Here is a 22,835-nt window from a genome sequence, read left to right as displayed (position 1 = left end):
GCAAAATTCCTTGAACAATTGCTGCTTTTTCATTATCTCTATTGTCTATCTCTGGAATTTAGAACAGACCTATGTTACACCATCTCACTTCATTTCCCATTTATCTTAAATTTTCTTTTATATATCTCATATCTTCTTTTTTCTGGACTACATTCTGGATAATTTCTTCAGATTTATTTCCCATTCATAAATTCTCCTTTTATTTCTATTTAATCTACTTTATGACATGTCCATTTGAGGTTTTCTTTTTCTTTTTTTTTTCTTCCCTGCTTTTTCTCCCCATCCCTCCAGTATATAGTTCTATATTTTAGTTGTGGGTCCTTCTAGTTGTGGCATGTGGGACACCACCTCAGCGTGGCCTGACCAGCAATGCCATGTCTGTGCCCAGGATCTGAACCAGTGAAACCCTGGGCCACCGAAGCAGAGCGTGAGAACTTAACCACTCAGCCATGGGGCTGGCCCCCCTGAGGTTTTCATTTTTGTCATTGCATTTTTTTGTCTCTTGCGATTTTTATTCTTTTTCAAAGCTACTTTGACATTTTTGGTAATCTCTTTCTTTTCTCATGTTTTCAATTTCTTTTATTATTTTAAACATAAACATATTTATCTTCTGTATTTGGTAATTTTAATATCTGACATCTTGATGGACTTGATTCTTTTTATTTTTTTCTGCTGACTTTTGTTCATGATGTTTGTATCTTTTGGAACTTTTTTATGGGCTCATTTTTCTTGGAACTCTGTGGGAATTCTTTGAGGCTTGGATTAAGGTTGAAGGCTTGGATTGTGTTGCACTGAAGCTTTTCTTTCAGATAGGAGTTGTGTTTGCTTCTGCCATGCTCCTGAGACACAACCTATTTAAGACTATTGTAAATTAAATTTTTGGCTTGAGATTACAGGAACCATGCAAACCGAATGAATTTGGGCCCCAAGCATCTGTGAAGACTGTCCTATGGTTACTTACAAATTATTAAAGGAGATTCTTTTTTTCTCCTCTAGAGCCAAGGCCAAGGTAGACATGTTTTCTTGCTCACTCCTTTGCAGGGCAGATTTATATTTAATTCCCCCTTTCATTTTAGTTATAACACCTCCTGGCTTTACAGGGGAGCTTTGAACCTAATTTACCACCTTACATAGGTCTAAGGCTTCCGTGGCTATTAAAACCTATGCTGTAGATTATCTGCGAAGGTAGGTAGATGCCCTTAGGGCAGTGGATGGTTTCAGCCTTGGTTTCATCTCTGGATTCAGTTACTTCTCCTGTTTTTAGTTTGGCCTCTGAGGATTTTCCTTTCTTTCTTTGCTAGCTCAACCATAAATTCAAAAGGATTAAAAAATATTTTCTATCCAACATTTATGTCAGAGTATTTTAACGTGGTTTTTCTGCCTAATCATTGACTAAACTTTTATTTTTTGGTACATATTAGAGACAAACCATGGCAATCTAAGTATGGGAAGCAATTCTTAGGGATTTACTTCTAGCCATTCTCAGTATTACCTAGGATCTTGGTACATTTGATTATTTGGCCTGAAACATGTTGAAAATTACCTGTCAATAGAATAGACTATCGTGATCTTCATGTATTAAAGAGCACTGAATATACTTTTTTAAATTTCATGGTATTGCCAATAATATCCTTTTGATGGTGTTTCCTTTTAATAAAAATGGTGCAAGGTAATTTGCAAATGATTAAGGTATGTTGTAAAGAAATTGACTTTTCTCCTTCTTCAGTGTGCTTTATCTAGTAACTTTTTTTTTCCAGTTTGCCAAGCATTGGACAGAATCAAATGGTCTGGAATCTAAATCATTAACTCCAGTATTATGCAGAGCATCTGCCAATAAATTAAAGAACAAAGAGAATGTATATACTCCTAAGTCTGCTGTTAAGAATGAAGAGTGCTTTGTATTTCCTGAACCAAAGACTCCAGTTAATAAGAACCAGCATAAAAGAGAAATACTCACTACACCAAATCGTTACACTACACCCTCAAAAGGTATTTGCTATGTGGATTAAGCAGTGGTAAAATACCTTCAAATTCAATGCTTCTTACCGTGCTAAATAAACATATAGCAGGTCAGAAATGACTAGCTTGCTCTCAGGAATTTCTGGAAGCCAAGCTACTTTTTTATCATATGTTATTTGCGTTAGTTGAAATGAAAGCATGTAAGTCAACTTCTGATTTTTTCTTAAATGATATTAACTCTTTTTCACATATATAAAGTTGAATCACAGCATCATAGCTGAAAGGCAAGTTAGAGCTTCTTTAATCCACCTGCCTTTCCACAGCTGAAGAACCTGAGACTCAGACGAGTGATTTGCCCAAGGTCGTGTATCCAGGTTTAGACTTGACACTTTGTCCCCACTTATAAGAACAAAAGCTGAAGTCTCTGCTGAGCCCTTCTTCCTCGTCTGGATCTCTGGTTCTGGTATCTGATCTTTCTCTGCCCTGTTGTATTATTGCCCATGCCCCAGCAGACAGGATAAATCTGTGATGCCCTTCCAGATTTCTCTATCTATGTCCAAATATTACAACTCTCTCATTTCCCTTGGTTTCCTCTTCAGCTTTATCACCACCAATGATTTAAGCTGTTTTCTTTATGACACCCCAGTGTTTTGTTTGCTGGTCTCATCTGGATGCGTTCTCTTTTGTCAGGGTGCCTCTTAAAACACAATGCCTAGAACTGAACCCAGTTTTTTAGTCCTGGGGCTCACCAGGGTAAGACAGTCATTGTTGGGAGAGTAGAGACTCTGTCTGCCATGTTTACTGCAGCATCACTTAGTACATGGTAGGGGCCATGTTTGTGGTCTGATGCATAGTAGGCGCCCCATGCCTGGTACAAAGTGGGGGCTATGTCTGTTGAATGAAGAATGAATAAATTAGAGAGAGCCTGAAGGGATTTTATTTACTATGATCGAGTCTCTGTCACTTTATAAATGATGCCTAAACTTTATTAAAAGCCTTTTTTCCAGCAATTATGACCTACTCTTTTTTTTATGTTATGACTCTAATGAACCCAAACCCTGAAGCATTGCCATGTGAACTGCTGCTAAACCACATCCTGCCGTCATGCTCCCAGTTTGCTAATGGGACTGATAGCCATTGGATCCAGAGGTCTGCTTCTTATACATAAAGATGTTATGAAAAACCTCGTCAGAATATTTGCTGGAGATTCTATTATTATGTTAATCGCATTCTCCAGTTCATCAGCTCAGACAACACTTTCCCCAAAATTGTGGTGCTACTTTGCTATGATATGTGTTTGTGTGTGGCTGCCTATGGTTGTTACGAGGGCTCAGTGAAGTAACATCTGCATGCAGTAGGACCTCAGTGGAAGCTGCCACTGCATCTTTTCCTAATGAGGGAGGCTCTGTCTCTCTCCCGTTATTTCTCTTAATATAGCCACAACATCCTTTGTGAGTCAGGGGATTGGCAGGGAGATAAGATAGACCTTAGTTCATTGAGGGCTGTTTTGTTTTTAAAACTTTGATGCTTATAGTCCCTTCTGTTATTGATAAATTTTACTTTTTAGCTAAATTGAACGTTTTGAAATATAGATATTTTGGAATTTATGATCTTAAAGTGGCATCAGTTTACATGTCTTGTCCCTGTGAGAAAGATTGTGTTGGTCAAAAGCTATGATTGGCTGTTTTTCTTTAAACGTAAGAGCCGCTTTGGGAGCAAGTGGCCGAAGCCCTGACTGAGAGCTCCCATTAGTGCTCTGCATTTTACTTTCACTCTGAGTCATTTTGACAAAAGCATTAATTTCACTTTTCTGAATCCTGTACAATCCAGTTAGTGACACTTTGTTGCAGGGTAACTATATCTGGTCGTAGACACTGTTAGTATACTAAGATGAAAACTTTTCACAGATGTTATTGATTGATCTTATCTTCTTCTTGTGGAACCAGTGAGAATAGTGCTAAATAGGCATAAACAAAACCCTCGACTTCTTTTTAAAAAATTGATATATATTTATTATAAAGTGAATAGTATTACAACTTTTAGATCATGAGCAAAAAGTTATCAGTGGTAACCAGATTTATTGTAAATTTGTCACAAACTGTCTGGGATACAAATACCTTACTAGAATAAGACACAAAACTCTGGAGTTAGGGAATATAAAAATAACCAAAACTCATACCTCTTTAGTAACTGTTGTCAGGTTTTCACAGGGGACTGTTCTCTGAGCCTAAAAGGGTCAAATAGGGCTCTGAATTGAATTAACACCTCTTAATACTATATCAATTAAAGGTATAAATTGAGTCCTTGTATAAATATAGACTGACTTTTATTTATAGAAAAGAGAATCAGTAATCGTGAAATCTGCATTTATATGATATATTTAGATTTGTCATATGATATTTATAATAAAATCATAAGCATGGCCTCAGTTTTGCAGTGAAGAAAAAGAAGAGCCACACGTGCAAAGCAAAATATTTTGTTTTTATTATAAATCACACGGAAACATTTCTTTAAAGAATTAGAGCTTTAATATCACTGGCCAAGTGATTATAATATTTCTGAGTCAGTGAATGAGGTGATGTCTACATTGTTGATAGAAATTTTGAAACCATAGTGTGTTGGCTACATTTGGTTTGTGTTTGCTTTTTTTCTAATAGCTAGAAACCAGTGCCTGAAGGAAACTCCAATTAAAATGCCAGCAAATTCAGTGGGAACAGAAATATCAATGACAGGCGTCATTAGCCCTGAGAGGCGGTAAGTGTTCTGTTTTTCAGACTCTGATCTTTAGCGTATGTAACCAGATTTCCTTCTTTCATACATGATAAACCTGATTAAGGGAAACCATCAAGTAGAATCTGTCAGACTGTAGGGATGTTTGTCCATGGCCATTACTGGAGCTGAAACCACTGCCTCCTTATGGGGTAGAATTTTGAAACTCATCAGCAGTAAGATTGGCACCTTACCTTAAATACAGCAGGCTGAGAAGATAGTGGCCCTGGCCCCAGCCAGATGATTCCCTCTCTAAAGCCCATCTTTCCTGCACTTCTACCAGCAGAGTATAGACATCCACTAACAGCATCACTCAGAGAGTAACGATACTAAAGGATGTTTCAAAGAAAACCCATTCCTCTTGTATAAGCAGTTCTGCTGCGTGGGTGACCCTTCATTGTCTTTTATAGCAATTTTTTAAAGCAGGATCCGTTGTGAGGACAGTTGGGGGGAATTAGAATGGGAACTAGATATTAGATGATACTATGGCATTAATTTTCTTGATGTCTGAATGGTATTGTGGTTATGTGGGAAAATGTCCTTATTCATTGGCAGTGTATGCTGAAGTGTTTTAGAGTGAAGTATCATGACATCCTCAGAGGGGTTACTTTCAGATGGCTCAGCAAAGATGTCCATGTATTTACTGTATTTATTATCTATATACGTGGAAAAAGCAAGTATGGCAAAATAGTAGCAATTGTTGAATCTAAGAGGATTTTTGAATATTCATTGTACTACTCATTCAACTTTTCTGTATATTTGACATTAAAAAAAAAAAGGAGTGGAAAAGTAATTTTGCCAAGTGGCAGTTGCCAAGGGGAAGGGTGACGGCTGCTTTCCAGTGGGAGATGGCTTTCGTGCTCCCTGAGGCGGAGTGGGATGGTCTGGCCCTGGCAAACCTGAGTGAGGCTCACCTAACGCACGGCTTGTGAGGGCCCCAGCAGGCAGGAGACCCGGCTCAACTCCCAGGCTTTCTGTGTTTTTTTGAAGGTGTCGCTCAGTGGAACTGGATCTCAACCAAGCACATGTAGAGGAAACTCCCAAAAGAAAAGGAACCAAAGTGTTTGGGAGCCTTGAGAGGGGTTTGGATAAGGTTATTACTGTGCTCACCAGGAGCAAAAGGAGGGGCTCTGCCAAAGATGGGCCGAGAAGACTGAAGGTGAGTGGACTGGGATTCTTCGCTGTGGATTTCAGAAGCGGGCTGCTGACTGGGCCTCTTTTTTTCTTTTCTTTTTTTTTTTTTTAAAGAAGAGTACTGAATGAATGAATTGATTAGTATTTTTTATTTACTTATTTGTTCATTTGGTTAATACATACTTTTTGAGCACCTAAAATATGCATGTTACTATGCACTGGGCGTTGAGAATGCAGAGGTTAGATACAGTCGCTCCTTTCAAGGAGCAAATAACTGTAACGCAGATATTCAAGTTGAGGTAGAGGGATTCATCACAGAGGCAACAGGGAGATGGGGAAGCATGGGGCATATATGGGGAACTGAGAGCTGCCTTAAGGACGGGCACTTGAGCTCGGTCGTCATATCTCTGACACAGAAGAGACCCTGACGTGTGGATACCCTTGTGAGCCCTCACAAAATGAGTGTTTGGGAAGTTCATTTGAATGTGGAGTGTGGTGTATGTGAAGAGAATGGTGAGCAGCAGGCTGGGCAGATAGGCTGGGAGATCCTCACAGGCCTGGCTGAGAGGTTTGGACCTTATCTGATAGATCTATACAATGCTTCAAAAGGTTTGATGTGTCAGTCGTGTGGGCAATGTATTTGGTCAGGAAAAGAAGTTATCAGTAGATATAAAATACTTCTTACTCTCTTGGATTCTCTCTACACATTCATTTAATCATCTAATGAATGGCATTTGTGGGGGGGGGGAGTAACAGGTAAAGGGTGAATAAGACATAGCCTGTGTCCTTGTCCTTGAGGAACTCAGAGTGGCAGTGAAAACAGGCAGGGATGTTGCTCTGACACCTGGGCTTCAGTGCTGTAATAAAACATGTTTCCAAACATGTGGGGCCCAGAGGAGGGAGGAAAAGATGATAGTGTTCCCCATGATTTGGGACAGGGTCTGTAATTAGCTTCTGCACTGAGACACTCATTTTGAGCTAATCTGGCAGGTTTGGGGGAAGGGAAATGCTGGGCTGTTGGGTAGAAAAGTGCTTCAGGGGAGAGTGTTCTGAGATCCCATCATGTCCTGTTTTAAAGAAGGTAGGACTTACCCCTTAGTGACTGTTGCCCTGTTGGCTTATTAGACTGCCGAGTTTTATGTTGCATATGGCTGTTTATTAGGCATGTTTTATCCTTTTATTCTAAGATTTCTCTAGTCGGAGACAGTTGTGAAGTATTCTAAACCCTGTGATTGCAATTAAGAAAACTATAGTGCCGTTTCCCTGAAAAATATTAAATAAAGAAAAGTTAAGGAAACTTGTCCAGTTATATACATTATTGAGAAGCCAAGCACGTATCAAATACTGATGGATAATATTCTAAAAGTATTCACCTCTGTAAATTCTTTGGAACCTGACTGCGTTTTTCATTAGGAACTGCTGTAATGTCAGCTGGTGTTCTAGTACCCCCCAGTCCTTCTAGAATATAGGGAAAACCCGCAAGGTTGGGATAAGAAGACGTGGATTCTAGCCTCAGCTTCTTATTGTGTAGCTTGGATATGTCATTTTATCCCCGACTTCCTCAGTTTTTTCATTTGCAAAAACTGGAGATAATGTCTACTCAGCAACTTCACAGAGCTTGCATGTATAAACAAGACAGTCTGTATGCAATGCTACGTTGCATATGAAATGCTTATTAAAATAAGCTGTTCCAATGTCTGGTATCATTATTATTAATGTTGAGCATTTTAACCCCAGTGTAGCAGAACCACGGTCCTAATGAGTCCAAACCCAAGATCTGAAACTTGATCTAACTTTGGATCTTTAACCCTTTTTAATGCTTTAAGTGTTTGCAGTACTGTAGGACCTACTGTAGGAAATTAACCCCATTTTTTCCACCTACTTCCTAAATTAAAAAATCATAAACTTACAAAAAGTTAAAAGGATGGTACAAAGAACACATTAGTTTTTTAAAATAGCAGAATCATATGTTAGGAAGCAATCTATAAAAATCTGAAATTTAAATAGATGAATTAGGATTAATTATTTTACAAAAGAATCATTAAAATTGTGATTTGAAAGTATTCGCTTTATTATTATTTTGACAAAGCCAATTTAGTTTGGTGAAAGAGAACTGGACTGGGACCCAAGACACAGATCCTGTCACAACTGTGCCACTTATTTCTTTTATGACTTGAAACTGGGGTCCCCAAACCCCAGTCCCTTAACACTCACCTTCATATCAGCCTAGAGGGTTAGAGATATAATTGGCATGCAATAAACTGCATGTATTAAAAATGTGCAGTTCATATCCTTTGGCATTATATAGATAGCTGTGAAACCATCACCACCGTCAAGATGACCAGCTTTTTAAAAACTTGGATTTATTTAAAAGGAAACTATATACCTTTAGTTTTTGCTGATTTTATCTCTCTAAATCAGATTGAAACAAATACATAAATATAAAAATAAAAATATTTATCCATGTACCACCTAGAGTTATCTTGTATGTCTCGAGTGATAGTTTATATCACACTTCAGGAAAGCCCGTCTTAAGAAATATGTATTTCTTCTTTAGGCCACAGGTTGTTAATTTGAAAAGTAAGGTAGTTGGATATTTTCCAACCCCAGCATTTTTGTTACTTATAAAAGGAACTCAAATCTGAAAGACTGAGAAAGTATGATTTTTTTTTGACGGTGAAAGTACCACCAGGAAGATAGGGATTTTTGTCTGTCTCCAGGACGAAAACAATGCCTGGCACCCAGTACACATTCAATAAATAGTAGTTGAATGAATGATGGATGGATACTGATTAGGAATGTAATTGTTTCTGAGAATTATGCTCTCAGTCAATGAGAAAAAAATAGCTTGGCATTACTTTTTTAAAGGAATACTTGTTATGTTCATTTTCTGATAGACTTGTCATAGAATCAGCTCCTGCAATGCTATAATATTCTTATAGTCAAGAAAGAATTAAGGAAAGCTATCCAACTATATACAAGCCAAAGTTTCTAGGGCATTTGTCTCATCCTCCCAGTTTGCCTTTCAGGACTGTTAATGTCTCTATGGTAGTATAGGAAGGGAGCAGCAGGTAAAGCTCAAACAGATAGATAACGTTTAATATTTATTTCTTTAAAAAGATTGGTGGGAGAGGAAGATGAAAGTGTAAAAAGGCTAATAAACCTGATTTCTCCAGGCTTTCTCAGTGCCATCTTATTCCAGCTCACCAAGAGTTACCTGTCGATTCTTTCAGCATTTTTCTTGAAATATTTTCTTTTGAGAGGGTACCATACTGAGGAGTTTTGGGTCTCTAAATCAGGCAGGATGGTCTCTGTGTTGATGTAAAGATTTACTTCTCATCTTTCTTTTTCTTTTTTAAGCTGCACTATAATGTGACTACAACCAGATTAGTGAATCCAGATCAACTCTTGAATGAAATAATGTCTGTTCTTCGAAAGCAGCACGTTGACTTTGTACAGAAGGGGTAAGTAGCACACTCACCAGGCCGTTGCAGTTGTTATTTGATATCTTTTCAGCTTTGAGAGAACTTAGGTTGATTCACCTCTCCCCTTTTGAAAAAATATATTTCTTCCACCTTATTCCAAAAAGCTTTTATGGTAGAATCATTGTCCATGATTTTTTCTCTTCTGTTTTGTATGAGCCATAGAAGTTTTTAAGTGCCCATATTGTCACCACTTTCAAAGTAGGAAAATATGAACTTCTTCCAGTTTTTTTACATCCTCTATTCTCCTTTGAAGTTCTGCTTTATAATAGTATTTATAAATTATAATCTAGATTTGTGAGACACCGCTAACAAATCAAGGATTTATGTAAATGCCTTCTCTGTATGGCTTGCTATTTCGCAGAACCAGATTTTCAGTACTTTAGGGAGATATTTCCCCTTAAACTCTTTCCTACTCTGCAGTGAACTGCCATCGAAGCCTCTTTGGTTATGATCTCATGATCTGAATAGCCAGACCTCTGCTAGTTACCTAAGATGTTTGTATTTCTAAGCACTTCCACTCAGTTATGTGTTTTAAAATTTCACTATTTTATATATATTCATTATTATGTATTATATAAAAGCAGCCAAGAAGAGCCACTAATAGATTTGACAAAAATATTTAAATAGAGTAGTCAATATAGAGTAAGATTTTAAGAAACAATCTTTGGCAAAAGTAACTTTCATTTTCACTGTCTGTAAACGTTGGCAAGCCTTCCTGACATGAACCCTGGCTTGCTTCTTTGGACATCGTTAGGACACATGAAACTCACTCCCACCTGTTCTTCATGCTTGGGTTTATCCACAGTTCCAGAACCTCTAACCAAATCTACATCAGAGAGTTTTTGATCATCTTTCCTTCAGCCGTATGATCTCTGTCAGATCACTGACTGGCTGTTAATCAGTAGTTTGTTCTTCTAACTTCCTGATCAACCAGAAGGTCTCTGCCTTGATCCTTTTTTTTTAAATCTTCTCTGTTTTCACCTTTTTGTGACAAAGCAGAATAACAAAAGCTCAATTTTTCAGTGGCATGATGTTACTAATCTCAGTTATATTCCATTGTTATCTTTTTCCTTGTTTTATCTTATATCTATTTAAATTGCTCCATGCTTCATCTTCCCATCAGGAACCTTAACTACAGGATACTCCTTTTAGCATTTCTGATATTGACTGCTTATTTTTAAGAGATCTATCCCCAAAACATATGATTAAGTTAGCGAGAAAAAGAATGATATTTTGGGGCTGGCCCGTGGCCAGGTGGTTAAGTTTGTGTGCTCCGCTTCAGCAGCCCGGGGTTTCATCGGTTCGGATCGTGGGTGCAGATGTGGCAACACTCATCAAGCCATGCTGAGGTGCTGTCCCACATAGCACAGTCAGAAGGACCTACAACTAGAATATACAACTATGTTCTGGGGGAGCTTTGGGGAGAAGAAGAAGGGGGAAAGAAAAGATTGGCAACAGATGTTAGCTCAGGTGCCAATCTTAAAAAATTTTTAAAATTTAAAAAAAAAGAATGATATTTTGTGAAACCTTATAATGCATAACAGATACAGTGATTTCTTTATACTTCTGTGGGATGGTGCCTAATCATGTGCCCATAAATATTTAGGAACTGAAATTTTAAATTGATCCTATTGTTTATTGTTTGTGTTTATTATTTATTTAAGATTTGTGAGACAAACTACAATATAATGTAAACTAATTAAAAATTGACTTAAATTGACATGAATTCAATTTATGCAACTTTTCAGAAACATACCTATTTCTTAAGATGTGTCTTCATTTAGACTGGGCCTTTCCATTAAGAATGGTTATTTTGGCAGTTCTGATTATATATGCCATACATTTCAACCATGGGAATGTACTATCTTGAGCTTTCTTTTTAACTCTGCTATAAAGTGCTGTAACAATCATAACCTCTTATTAGTGTTAGAAAAACCTCAAAACACATGTTCTTCTGACAGATTGGTGGCTTCAGTTTTATTTATGTGAAAGACAATTTCTAATGAGGTGTGTGCAAAAAAATATTCTTAATCTTCCCTGCACTTTCCTTTATTGTGAACATTATGGAAATGGTCTGATGTTCACAGATTGCACTGTTGAAAGAGTTGCATAAAGGATGCCAGATTTCTTGAGCATGAATGGCATGTATAACTGTGAAAGAAGGGCTTTTCTTTGGAGCAAGGGAGAATTCTAGTAAAGCCTTTTCATCTTTATTCTTTCTTAAGATCTTAGTTCAGCTTCTAGGAAAACACCAGTCATACTCCATCACTAAGACATAGCTAGGTCATTCGGAAACTGTAAGCAGTAGTATACCTATTGCTTAATATGAAATAATGGTTCATTTTCTCCCTGGCCTCCTAGAGGCTTAGAAATCTCTTGTAATATTCAGAATATTCATAGTTCTCCTACTAACTGGCTTCTTTTCTTGTTTTTTACAGCTACACACTGAAGTGTCAAACACAGTCAGATTTTGGCAAAGTGACAATGCAGTTTGAACTAGAAGTGTGCCAACTTCAAAAACCTGATGTGGTGGGTATCAGGAGGCAGCGGCTTAAGGGTGATGCCTGGGTTTACAAGAGACTAGTGGAAGACATCTTATCTAGCTGCAAAGTATGACTGATGGATAGTTCCCATCCTGCCGGATGAGTGTGGGTATGATACAGCCTACATGGAGACCGGTGTGATGGGTTTTTGATTTTTCAAGTCCATTGGAACTACAAACTCGTTTTTAAAGAGCTATCTTAAAGACCAATATCTTTTTGTTTTTAAACAAAAGATATTATTTTGTGGATGAATCTAAGGCAAGCCCATCTGTCATTATCTGTTACTTTTTTAATCATGTGGCTTTGTGTATTAATAACTGTTGACTTGCCTAGATTCACTTCCATATGTGAATGTACGCTCTTAACTATGTCTCCTTTTAATGTGTAATTTCTTTCTGAAATAAAACCATCTGTAAATATAACAGGCTTCTCTCCTTTGTATTTGATTTTGATCCAAATAAAACCTCAAATGGCTTCCTGACTATTACATACAGACTATTTGGAGTATGTTTTATCTGTTATCAAATATGCCTTGGGCAGAAAAACAGATGAGAATTCATTTGCATAATTTTTTCCTATCTCTGATTTAAGTAGGATTTATTGAGATCATTAACTAAGTCACAGCTGTGGTTACCAGATTTAAACAACACATTTAGTATGTTGAGTAAAAGAGTATAGACTCCAGTAAGTGTGTTTGGTCAACAATAAGTATCTGAACTATGAACCCCCATGAAATGTTCTTTTATGTAATTTTCCTTAAGTCTCATTGTTGGCTCCAAATTTGTATTTTTTATTTCATTTTATTGATCTCTAAATGTCAGCAATTAAGTTATATTTTGTATGAGTTTTACCAATTAAACTAGTTGGGGAAAAAAGTAACACTATTTCTAACTGGTAGTGAGGGAGTGTTTTGTCATTCATTTATTCAGTAAAAATTTAGTAAGTGCTTACATCATTAGGTCTTGGGGCTGAAGATGATACTGTCTCATAAGCTCAAGGAGTTCAGAGTCTGTTAGCGGGGGCAAATGCATAAATCCCCTATAGAGGGGATGATCAACTTTGGAGGAGTAAGTGTGGATTTCTTGGAGGAAACAGTATTTGATCTTGAAGGATATATAGGAGTTTAACAGAAAGAGAGGAGGGAGTATGAATTCTTGACAGAATAGTTTGTACAAAGACATGGGATTGTAAAGTGGCATGCTGTGCTTAGGGTGGAGTCAGGAGGTATGGTGCAAGGGGGAAATAGCAGATGAGGGGGGTGAAAGTTTAGCTGGAGATAAGTGATGAAGGAACTTGAAGGAACTCGAATGCTCCACTAAAGTGTTTTGGCAAAGGAGCTGTCAAAGTGTTTTACATTTTTTTGTAACAGTTTTTTTTTTTGTTTGTGCTGTTGAGTTGTGTACCCTGTGTACGGTTGCGACCCTGTCTACAGCAGAGCAGAACCCCACTTAGTCTTTTTGCGCCATCCTCTCACCTTCTAGCACTATATCAGACATTGCTTTGTTGCTGTTCATAGTTTTCATGGCCAATTTTTTTTGGAAGTGGGGTGGTCAGATTCTTCTTCCTAGTCTGTCTTAGTCTGGAAGCTCCACTGAAACCTGTCCACCATGATGGCCCTGCTGGTATTTGAAATCCTGGTGGCATCACTTTCAGCATCACAGCAACTACACAGCCGCCACAATATGACAACCAACAGACGAGTGGTGTGGTTCCCTGAGCGGGAAACGAACCTGGGCCATGGCAGTGAGAGTGCTGAATCTTAACCGCTAGTCCATTGGGGCTACACACGACTTGGTAAGTGAGGGCATTTAGGAGGAGAGAGAGAGGAGATTCACAGAGAATATTCATAGTTTGGAAAACCATGAACAGGAATACCCACAACAGGCAAAGCCAGTTGAGTGGGAGGGTCAGGAGAGGAGACAAATGTGGAGTTTGGTGCTGACATACTGAGCACGAGGGACCTGTGGCATGTTCAGGAGACGTTCAACAGGATACTGGAGATCCAGGTGTGAAGTTCAGGAGAGAGGAGGTTCTAATCCCAGCAATGGTGGGCAAAGGGTTTAGGGCAAACTCTTCTGCTGAAAACAACCAGAAGAGCTGGGGAAAAGGTTCAGAACACCTCTTTGAAGGCATCAGAGGACTACCAAAGCAGTGAGGAACTGGGGGCCCACGTTCTAGGAGAGGAGGGAAGCCAAGGAAAGTGAGCCTCACACTTGGAGCCAGCTTCCTCTCAAGGGGATTGTTAGTTCTGAAAGCAGAGGCTGAGAAGCTGAGTAGAGCTTCCAGGAACAGGGATGGGGAGATCAACACGTGAGGGTCTGCCAAGAGGGAGGGGCCCTGATAAATGTACCAGGCTTTTTGTTGGGACCCTGTGGGCTACACGCTAGGAATAAAGGTGAAAGTAGACTAAAGCCCAGCTTTGAGTCATATCAATCCTTGGTTGAATTAAAGTGATCCAGGCTTTCTGGGGCCCTTAGCCTAGAGCAGTCCAAGACAAGCAAAAGTGAATTCTCTCTGATGGAAAAAATTCCATCCAAAAATAACTAAGCACGTAAAGACGTATGCTCAGAGACATTTTCAGGGACAGACAACAGAAATCCCGGGGGATTCACATAATGGTGTTATCAGACCAGATTTAAAATAGCTGTGACTAAGGAGTTCAAGGAAGTGAAAGAAAATATCGAGAATTTCAGCAGTTTGAAAATCTGAGAACTCAAACTTACAGTATCTGATATTAAGAATTCAGTGGATAAATTTAGTAGTGGGTTAGACATAGCTGAAAAGAGAATTAGTGAGCCAGAAGATAGAGCAGAAAAATATTCAGGCTGAAACACAGAATCAAAAGGATGAAAAACACAGAAAAGAACATAAAAAAACATGAAATATGAGGAATAGATTTTATAAAGATTTAATTTTAGCTATAAGGAGAGGAGAGAATGGAGCATTGTTAGGAGAGAAAATGGCTAAGAATTTCCCAAAATTGATGAAGAAAATCAAGACACAGATTTAAGAATCAACATTAACTCCAAGGAAGATAAAAATACCCTCCCTAAACGAATTTTTAAAAAATCTACAGGCCTCTTGTGCATTTTAAATTGACATCTAAATTTTTTCATAGTTAATTAGTTGCAAGGGATGTAATTTCTAATATATTGTAAATATCTTTTCGATAAAATCGTTCCATTGCTCTTTTCAATGTATCCAATGGCACCTAGATAGCATGGTGATTTGATACCATCATACATTAAAAAAATACATGACAAAGCTTTTCATTAAGAAATTTCAGATTCTTACTTTTGCTCCATGAACAAATACTACCATTCCAGCACTTGTTTCTAAGTTCTATCATATTAGAAATTTTTTGTGTTGAAAGACATTTATTCATCAACTTAACAGACTTCTTTGTAACATAATCTTTATACATAATCTTCTATGTAATATAAATATTGACTTTTAAAAAATATCCCATGACTATAAGGCTCTGACTGTTAAAATTTTGTTTCGGACTGACATTATTGTAAGTACTAGTAGTATACATTTAATTAAAGCAACAAAATATACCAGAAAATTTCATAAATAGTTATTCAATATAAAAAGTATAATTTTATTAGAAATTCCTGCCTTAAAGAGATAGATGAGCTTGTGTTATCTATTGCTGTGTTATAAATTATTATAGAACATAGCACCTTAAAATAAACATTATTTCACACAGTTTCTGAGGGTCAGGAATCTGGGAGGGCTTCACTGGCTGGTTCTGACCCAGCATCTCTCCTGAGGATGCAGTCATGCTATTGACAGGGCAATAGCTTTCTCAAGCCATTGAAAGCTTGATGGGGAAGAGTAATCCACTTTCAAGGTCCCTCACGTGGCTGCTGGCGGGAGGCCTCAGTTCCTTGCACATGGGCCTCTCCAGAAGGTTGCTCAAGACACAGACGTCATCATCCTCCAGAGTGAGTAATCCAAGAAAGAAAGGATGACCAAGACACAGGCATAGTATCTTTTTAATAACTTTATTGAGATATAATTCACATACCATGCAATTTACCCATTTAAAGTGTACAGTTCAATGGCTTTTAGTATATTCACAGAGTTGTGCATCTATCACCACTGTCAGTTTTAGAACATTTTCAGCATTACTCCCAAAAAGAAATTTTGCTCATTTAGTCACCACTGAGTCTTCTCAACTCTCTCACCTCCAACATTTGTTCCATCGGACTTCCAGAAAGAGAGGAGAGACTGTAGAGCTGGGAAAACATTTGAAGTAATAACAGCTAAAAACTTCCCAAATTTACCAAAAGACATAAATCTACAGATTCAAAAAGCTGAGTGAACCCCAAACAAAATAAAGGCAAAGAAATTTATAACCACGTGCATCATAATAAAACTGTTGAAAACGAAAGGATATTAAAAGATCCTCAAAACTGCCAGACAAAAATAACATATTATTGACAGAGAAACAATGAACTGAATGATTGCTGAATTACCTCAGAAACCATGAAGGTCAGAAGGAGGTGCTAGCACAACATTTTTAAGGTTGCTGAAAAAAAGAACTATGGAGCCAGAATTTCATATCCCATGAAATAACCTCCATAATGAAGATGAAATAGAGACATTCTCAGAAGAAGGAAAAGTAAGAGAATTCAGGGCCAGCCAACGTGCTCTAAGAGAATTGCTAAAGGAATTTTTTCAGAGAGAAGGGAAATTACACCAAAAGCACACCTGGAACATCAGGAATGAAAGAAGAGCAACAGAAATTACAAACATCTGGGTAAATATAATAGACTATTCTTTTTCTCTTAAGATATGCTTGATGTTTGAAGGCAAAAAACAAAAAACAACCTTAACAGTGTCTGCTAGGATTTCTGTGTAGGTGTAACATATAAGCCAACTATCAAATAAAGGGGGAGGGTAAAGGGACTGAGATGGCAGTAAGGTTTTTATGCTTCGTCAAAGTTAGTAAACTGTTAATTTCAAATAGACTACAAAGTTCATTATGTATATTGTAATCCTGAGGACAACCACTAAAAACTTTATACAAAGAGTTATAGTCAAAACACAGTAAATTAAAATGAAACAGTAAACAATGTCCAAATACTCAAAAAGAAGATGGGAAAGAAGACAGACGAATGAAAAAGAGGGGAAAAATAGAAAACAAATAATAAACTGGTAGACCTAAATCCAAACATTATCAGTAATGGCATTAAATGCAACTGTTTAAAACACTTCAATAAAAAGATCAGAGGTTGTCAGAATGATTAACAAGACATGGACCAATTATATTCTGTCTATGAGAAACTCACTTCAAATATAGTGATATAGATAGGTTCAAAGTAAAAGGATGGAAAAAGACACTGTGCAAACACTCATATCAGACAGACTAGACTCAAAGCAAGAAACATTACAGGGGATAAAGGCATATATTACACAATGATAAAAGGGCCAATTCACAAGAAAACTTTACAGTCCTAAATGTGTATTATGTAACAACGATGACCTCAAAATACAGGCAGCAAAAACTGAGAGAAGTGAAAGGAGAAACACACAAATCCACAACTATAGTTGGAGACTTCAACACTCTTCTCATAAACCTCTGTAGAACTCACAGAAAGAAAATCAACAAGGATATAGAAGGAATGAAGAGCACCATCAACCAACTGGATCCAACCGGCATTTAGAGCACACTCTATCCAACAGTAACCAAGTATACATTTTTTTCCAGTGTACATGGACAGTTCACGAAGATAGACCATGCCCTGGGTCATAAAACAAACCTTAACAAATATAAGAGTTGGAAAAAAGTACAGTGTATGCTCTCTGCCCATAATGGTGTCAAAGTAGATATCACCAACAGAAAGATACGAGGAAAATTCCAAACCTTTGCAAATTCAACACTTCTAAGAAATCCACGAGTCAAAGAGGACGTCTCAAGAGAATTTAGAAAATATGTCGAACTGAATGAATGAAAATACAAATATAGAGTGTGTGAGATGTAGTTAAAGTCGCTTTTAGAGTAGAATTTATAGTATTAAATGCTTACATTATAAAAGGAGAAAGGTCTCAAGTAAACAAGTTCCCAACTTAAGAAACTGGAAGAAGAGGGATAGAGGAAGAAATAAAACCGTCCCTATTTGCAGTTGATGGGACTGTCTGCAGAGAAAATGTCAAGGAATCCACCCAAAAACTCCTAAAATTAATAAATGAGTTTAGCCAAGTTGCAAGGAACATGATCAACACACAAAAATCAATTATAGTTCTATACAGAGTACTAGCAATGTATGATTAGAAACTAAAATTTCAAAAATATCATTTACAGTATCTCCATTTGATAACTTTACAAATAAAACCCTGAGTGAATATATAGCAAATAGAATCCAGTAATATTTTAAAGGAATTATATAATTACTTAATCTAATAATTATGCAAAAACATATAGTATTTTAAATTAAAAAAAATACATAACACGTCATAACCAAGTTAGGTTTATCCCAGGAAAAGACGGAGGGTTTTACATTGACAAATTAATAATGGGGACTTGTCCTATTAATAGATTAAAGGAGAAAACATGCTAATTTCAGTAGATGCAGAACATTCAATATCTATCACGATAAAAAACTCTTAGCAAACATGGAAAAGAGGAAACCTCTGCAAAGAAAAAAAACAAGTAATTGTTTATACATGATCTAATTGTGTATGGAAAGTATGGAAATGTCTACAAGTAAGTTATTAGAAAGTTCTTTACATATTCTGAACCCAACTCCTTTGCCAGGTAGGTGATTCTCAAACATTTTCTTCAATTTGTGGCTTGTCCTTTCATCCTCTTAACAGTTTCTTTCCCAAAGGAAAAGATTTTCATTTTGATGAGATCTAATTTGTCAATTTTTTAATGGATCATACTTTTGGTGTCATATTTAAGAAATCTTTGCTTAACCTCAGATTACAAAGATTTTCGCCATGTTTTCTTCTAAAGTTTTGTAGTTTCACATTTTACATTTAGAGCTGTGATTCATTTTGCCTGGAGAGAAGATATTTACATGGACAACTGATAACGGGCTCACAACCAGAATATCTGAAGATCTACAATTTACTAAATACAAATTCAACATATAGAAATCAGCTATATTTCTATAGACTAAGTATAAAAGGACGAAATGAAATTTTTAAAAACACAAATATGTATATATGTGTATTTATATGTACATATAATGTATGTATATACCCACACACAGACACATAATTCTAAAATGTCAAGTTCCTAGGAATAAATCTAACCAAAGTTGTGTGGGTCTTCTACAGTGTAAAGTATAAAACTTTAAGAGAAATTAAAGACGACTCCCCAAAATGGAGAGATATACCACGTCCATGAATTTTAAAAATTGACATTGTAACTCAATGAAATTTCCCTAAATTGGTCTATAAATTCAGTACAATCACAACCAAAATCCCCACAGGTTCTTGGTAGATCTTGACAAGCTAATTCTAATCTGTGTAGGAGATGATCAAGCTATGGTATTGGAACAGCTCAGACAAATAGACAATGGAGTGAGAGAGCCCATGAACACACCCACCCGTGTATGGACATGTGATTTACAACACAGGTGGCACTGCAGAGAAGGGGGAAAATTGGTGCTGGGTCAATTACATATCCATCTGGGAAATTCGTGACCTCTGAGTAGAGAAAGATTTCTTCAAGTATCAATACGCAGTAACCAAAAATGAAAAGACAAATCAGACTAATTAGATTAAAATATATGAGTGAAAAGGCAAGCCACAGAGTGGGAGAAAATATTTTCCACATGTGTAACTGAAAAAGATATTTTCCACATGAACACCTCCAGAATGTATTAAGAATTCCAACAAGCAAATAAGAGAGGACAGTCAACCAAATAGAAACAAGAAACAAATGTTTCCCAAAAGAGGAAATCCAAAAGGCCTATAAACATGAAAAGGTCTTAACTAATTATCAGTCAAGAGAATGCAAATGAAAATCACATTGAGTACTATTCACGTCTGATTGGCTATAATTAAAAAGTTGGACAATACTAAGTATTGGCAAGCATGTAGAGCAACAGGACTTCCTGTACACTGCTGATGGCAATGTGAATTGGCACAATCGCTTTGCAAGAGTCTGGCATTATCTAGCAATGAAGACAGCAATTCCACTCCTAGGTATGTGCCCTGGATAAACTTGAGTACACCTGCACCAAGATACATTCACAAGAGCAGCATTGTTTGACACTGCCCAAACTGGAAACAACCCAGATGTCCATCAACAGGAGACTAGATAAATAAAATGATGGATTCCTGTGACACAACACTATACAGAAGAGGAATGGAAGGAAAAGAAAGAATGCTGAGCAAAGGACAAAGAGTACAGTGTCGTCAGGAGACACTTGGGGGGCATGGTGGGAACAGAAGCCAGGCTGAGTGGGTTAGAGACTGATCTGGAGCCAGAGAGCACAGACAACATTCAGGAAGCTCAGCTGAGGAAAGAGATGGGCAGATGGCAAGAGGCAGACCTCAGAGCTGAGGAGGGTTTGCTTTCAGGATAGGGCAAACTTGAGAATATGTGTGGGATGAAGAGAAGAATCGGGAAGGGGATGTGGAGAGAGAGGGAACCAAGGAGGCTGAGAAGTTGTGAGGGGACACAATGAAGACACAGGGGAGGCACGAGCTTTGAATCGCGGAAGGACGCCTCTTCCTCCGAGGTGCTCAACAGCAGGAGCTCTGGAGAGAGTTTTGGTGGACACGGGAGTGTTTGTGGAGCTCAGGTCATCTGACTCTATTTCTCTCGAGCTCCGGTGCCAGAATGAGAGGTAGGTGGCCGAGAAAGAAGACAGGGGAAGAGCGGGGCCCCAGGACCCCAGAGAGGGCTGGAAAATCAGCTGTGGGGAGTGGCCTCTGGAGTCAGAGAGAGGGGACTCAGTGGTCAGCTAAGCCTGGTGGGGTGGGGAAGGGGCAGCTGGGCTTAGCTGCGTGGATCTGTAAGACCCTGCTCTTCCAGCTGGTGGACGGCAGAGAGGTGAGCAGAGGAGGGGGCTGCCCAGGGTTGGAGAAGTGAGAAATGTGGGAGAAGTTCCAGGGTAGAGAGGGTCAGCTGTGAAGTCCAAGGTCCTGGCCTGGAAGGAGGAAAGTAAGGCCTGGGCAGAGGGTAGGCTTTGAAGAGAGAGGCCAGCCAAGAGAGGTCAGGAAGATGATGCTGAGCAGGTGGAGGAGGGCGGAGTGGGAAAAGGAAGGAGATGGAGCAGATCTGAACCATCAGGATACATAAAGTATCCAGCATTGTCTGATAAGAGCCACTAGCCTCCTGGGGCACTGTGCCTGTGGCTAGTCCAAACTGAGCTGTGCTCTAAGTGTAAAACACACACTGGATTCCAAATACTTAGTATGAAAAAAAGAACATTAGATATCGTATTAATAAATGTTTACATTGAATACTTATTTAAATGATAATATTTTCGATATATTGAGTTAAAATTAAAATTAATTTCACATGTTTCTTTTTACCTTTTTACTGTGGCTACTAGAAATATTTAAATTACTCATGTGGTTTGCATAATACTCCCGTTGCAGGGCACTGGCACAGATACGCCCTCCCAGGGACGTGGATTGTCTCCGTCATGCCTGTGGCCCCAGCACCTGGAACAGGGCCCTGCACAGAGAGACCTCAGTGATGGTGTGTGTGTGAAGTGGTCACTGGAGGAGAAAGTAAATTCATGGATGAATGAGAGACGGGATGAACGAGGATTCTACAGCTGTTGCAGGACACGGTCAGTTCCTTCTAAATTGCTGAGGATTACGTCTGAGTACACACATGACGGAAAGGGAAGCAGAGGGAGTTAGAACTGAGGAAAGCTCACTGAGGCTTTGAGGGAGGGGGTCTCAAAGAGCATTTGATGGGACCTCACTTAATATAAGGACCCAAGAGCCTGGACCCTTGCCTCACCCATTTTTTTCTTTCTAAAAAAGTACTCCTGTAGCCCTTTAATATATGCCAGGGACTGTCCTTGGCATTTTGCATGTATTAACTCATTTAAACTTCATGTCATCCTGTGAGGTAGGCACTCTTATTGTCCCTCTTTGACAGATAAGGAACCTAAGGCACAGAGATGGTAAGTAACTCACCCAGGATGACCCAGTAAGTGGTGTAACTGGTATTTGATCAGGCCATCTGTCCCCAGCGTCTATACCATAACTACTACACCACCCTGTCTCTCTTATCCTGTCATCTCACCTCATCCCCAAGCTGCTCTCCAATAGAGACATAGGTTTCTTTTCTCTCCCTTGATGACCTCTCTATCACCTCCAGTCCCTCAGACTCACATTCCTGGAGAAAGTTCTCCATGAAACTTGCTCTCTGGAAACAACTGTTAAGTAACCCCCCAAGTGCCCCACAAATGAGTCACAAATACACCACAGCTGCGTGGTCGAATACAACAACCAAGTCACCCGGCCTCCCCGGTTCCCTCTGCCTCATCCCTGAGCCTGGCCCACACCGCCTTCTCCCTTCCCAGCCAGGAGGCTCCTCTCCCAGACCTGGCCTTGGCCCACCTGCCTTCCCGGGCAGACTCGAGGGAAGTGAGTGTTGGAGGAGCCTGAGGCCTCACAGCTCTAAGCAACTGCTTCACCTGTTAGTCTAGCACATGCCTTCCAGGTGACTGCAGGGGACAGATCAGGGGGTTTCCAGACACCACCCTGGCCAGTGCCCGGGAGATGCCTCAGTCCCCCCCACCAGGAACTCCATTCCACCTCAGCTTGGATCCCTTCAGTGACAGAGTAGCCCTGAATTCCCACCCACTGGGAGCAGCCCTAGCCTAGGATCTCCCCTTCAGGGCCAAACACAGACAGGAACACTAAGAAGGAACCCACAGGCCATCTTCCTCTCCTTCTCTCTCTCATTAAATTGTGGATAATAATCCATTTAATTATTCTCCCAACTAGAAGTAGT

At 38.6% G+C, this 22,835-nt stretch overlaps 1 protein-coding gene across 3 annotated transcripts in view; it reads left to right on the top strand.

Annotated features, from left to right (window-relative positions):
- MELK (maternal embryonic leucine zipper kinase) overlaps positions 1-12,386 on the top strand; it is an 88,427-nt gene extending 76,041 nt beyond the window's left edge. For 2 of the 3 annotated variants that reach the window (XM_044779213.2, XM_044779214.2), the window contains exons 14-18: positions 1,758-1,989; positions 4,617-4,713; positions 5,719-5,887; positions 9,223-9,326; positions 11,786-12,386. In XM_044779213.2, coding sequence (XP_044635148.1) covers positions 1,758-1,989; positions 4,617-4,713; positions 5,719-5,887; positions 9,223-9,326; positions 11,786-11,963 — 780 coding nt within the window. In that variant the 3' untranslated portion in view covers positions 11,964-12,386. The remainder of the gene's footprint in view (positions 1-1,757; positions 1,990-4,616; positions 4,714-5,718; positions 5,888-9,222; positions 9,327-11,785) is intronic. The other variant, XM_044779216.2, reaches the window with a different exon arrangement.
- Positions 12,387-22,835: the final 10,449 nt, after the last annotated feature.

The sequence above is a fragment of the Equus asinus genome, chromosome 10 (assembly GCF_041296235.1).
Source record: "Equus asinus isolate D_3611 breed Donkey chromosome 10, EquAss-T2T_v2, whole genome shotgun sequence".
NCBI classification, from domain to species: domain Eukaryota; kingdom Metazoa; phylum Chordata; class Mammalia; order Perissodactyla; family Equidae; genus Equus; species Equus asinus.
The sequence above is the reverse complement of the archived record's forward strand: the minus strand, read 5'-3'. Positions and strand labels throughout refer to the sequence as shown.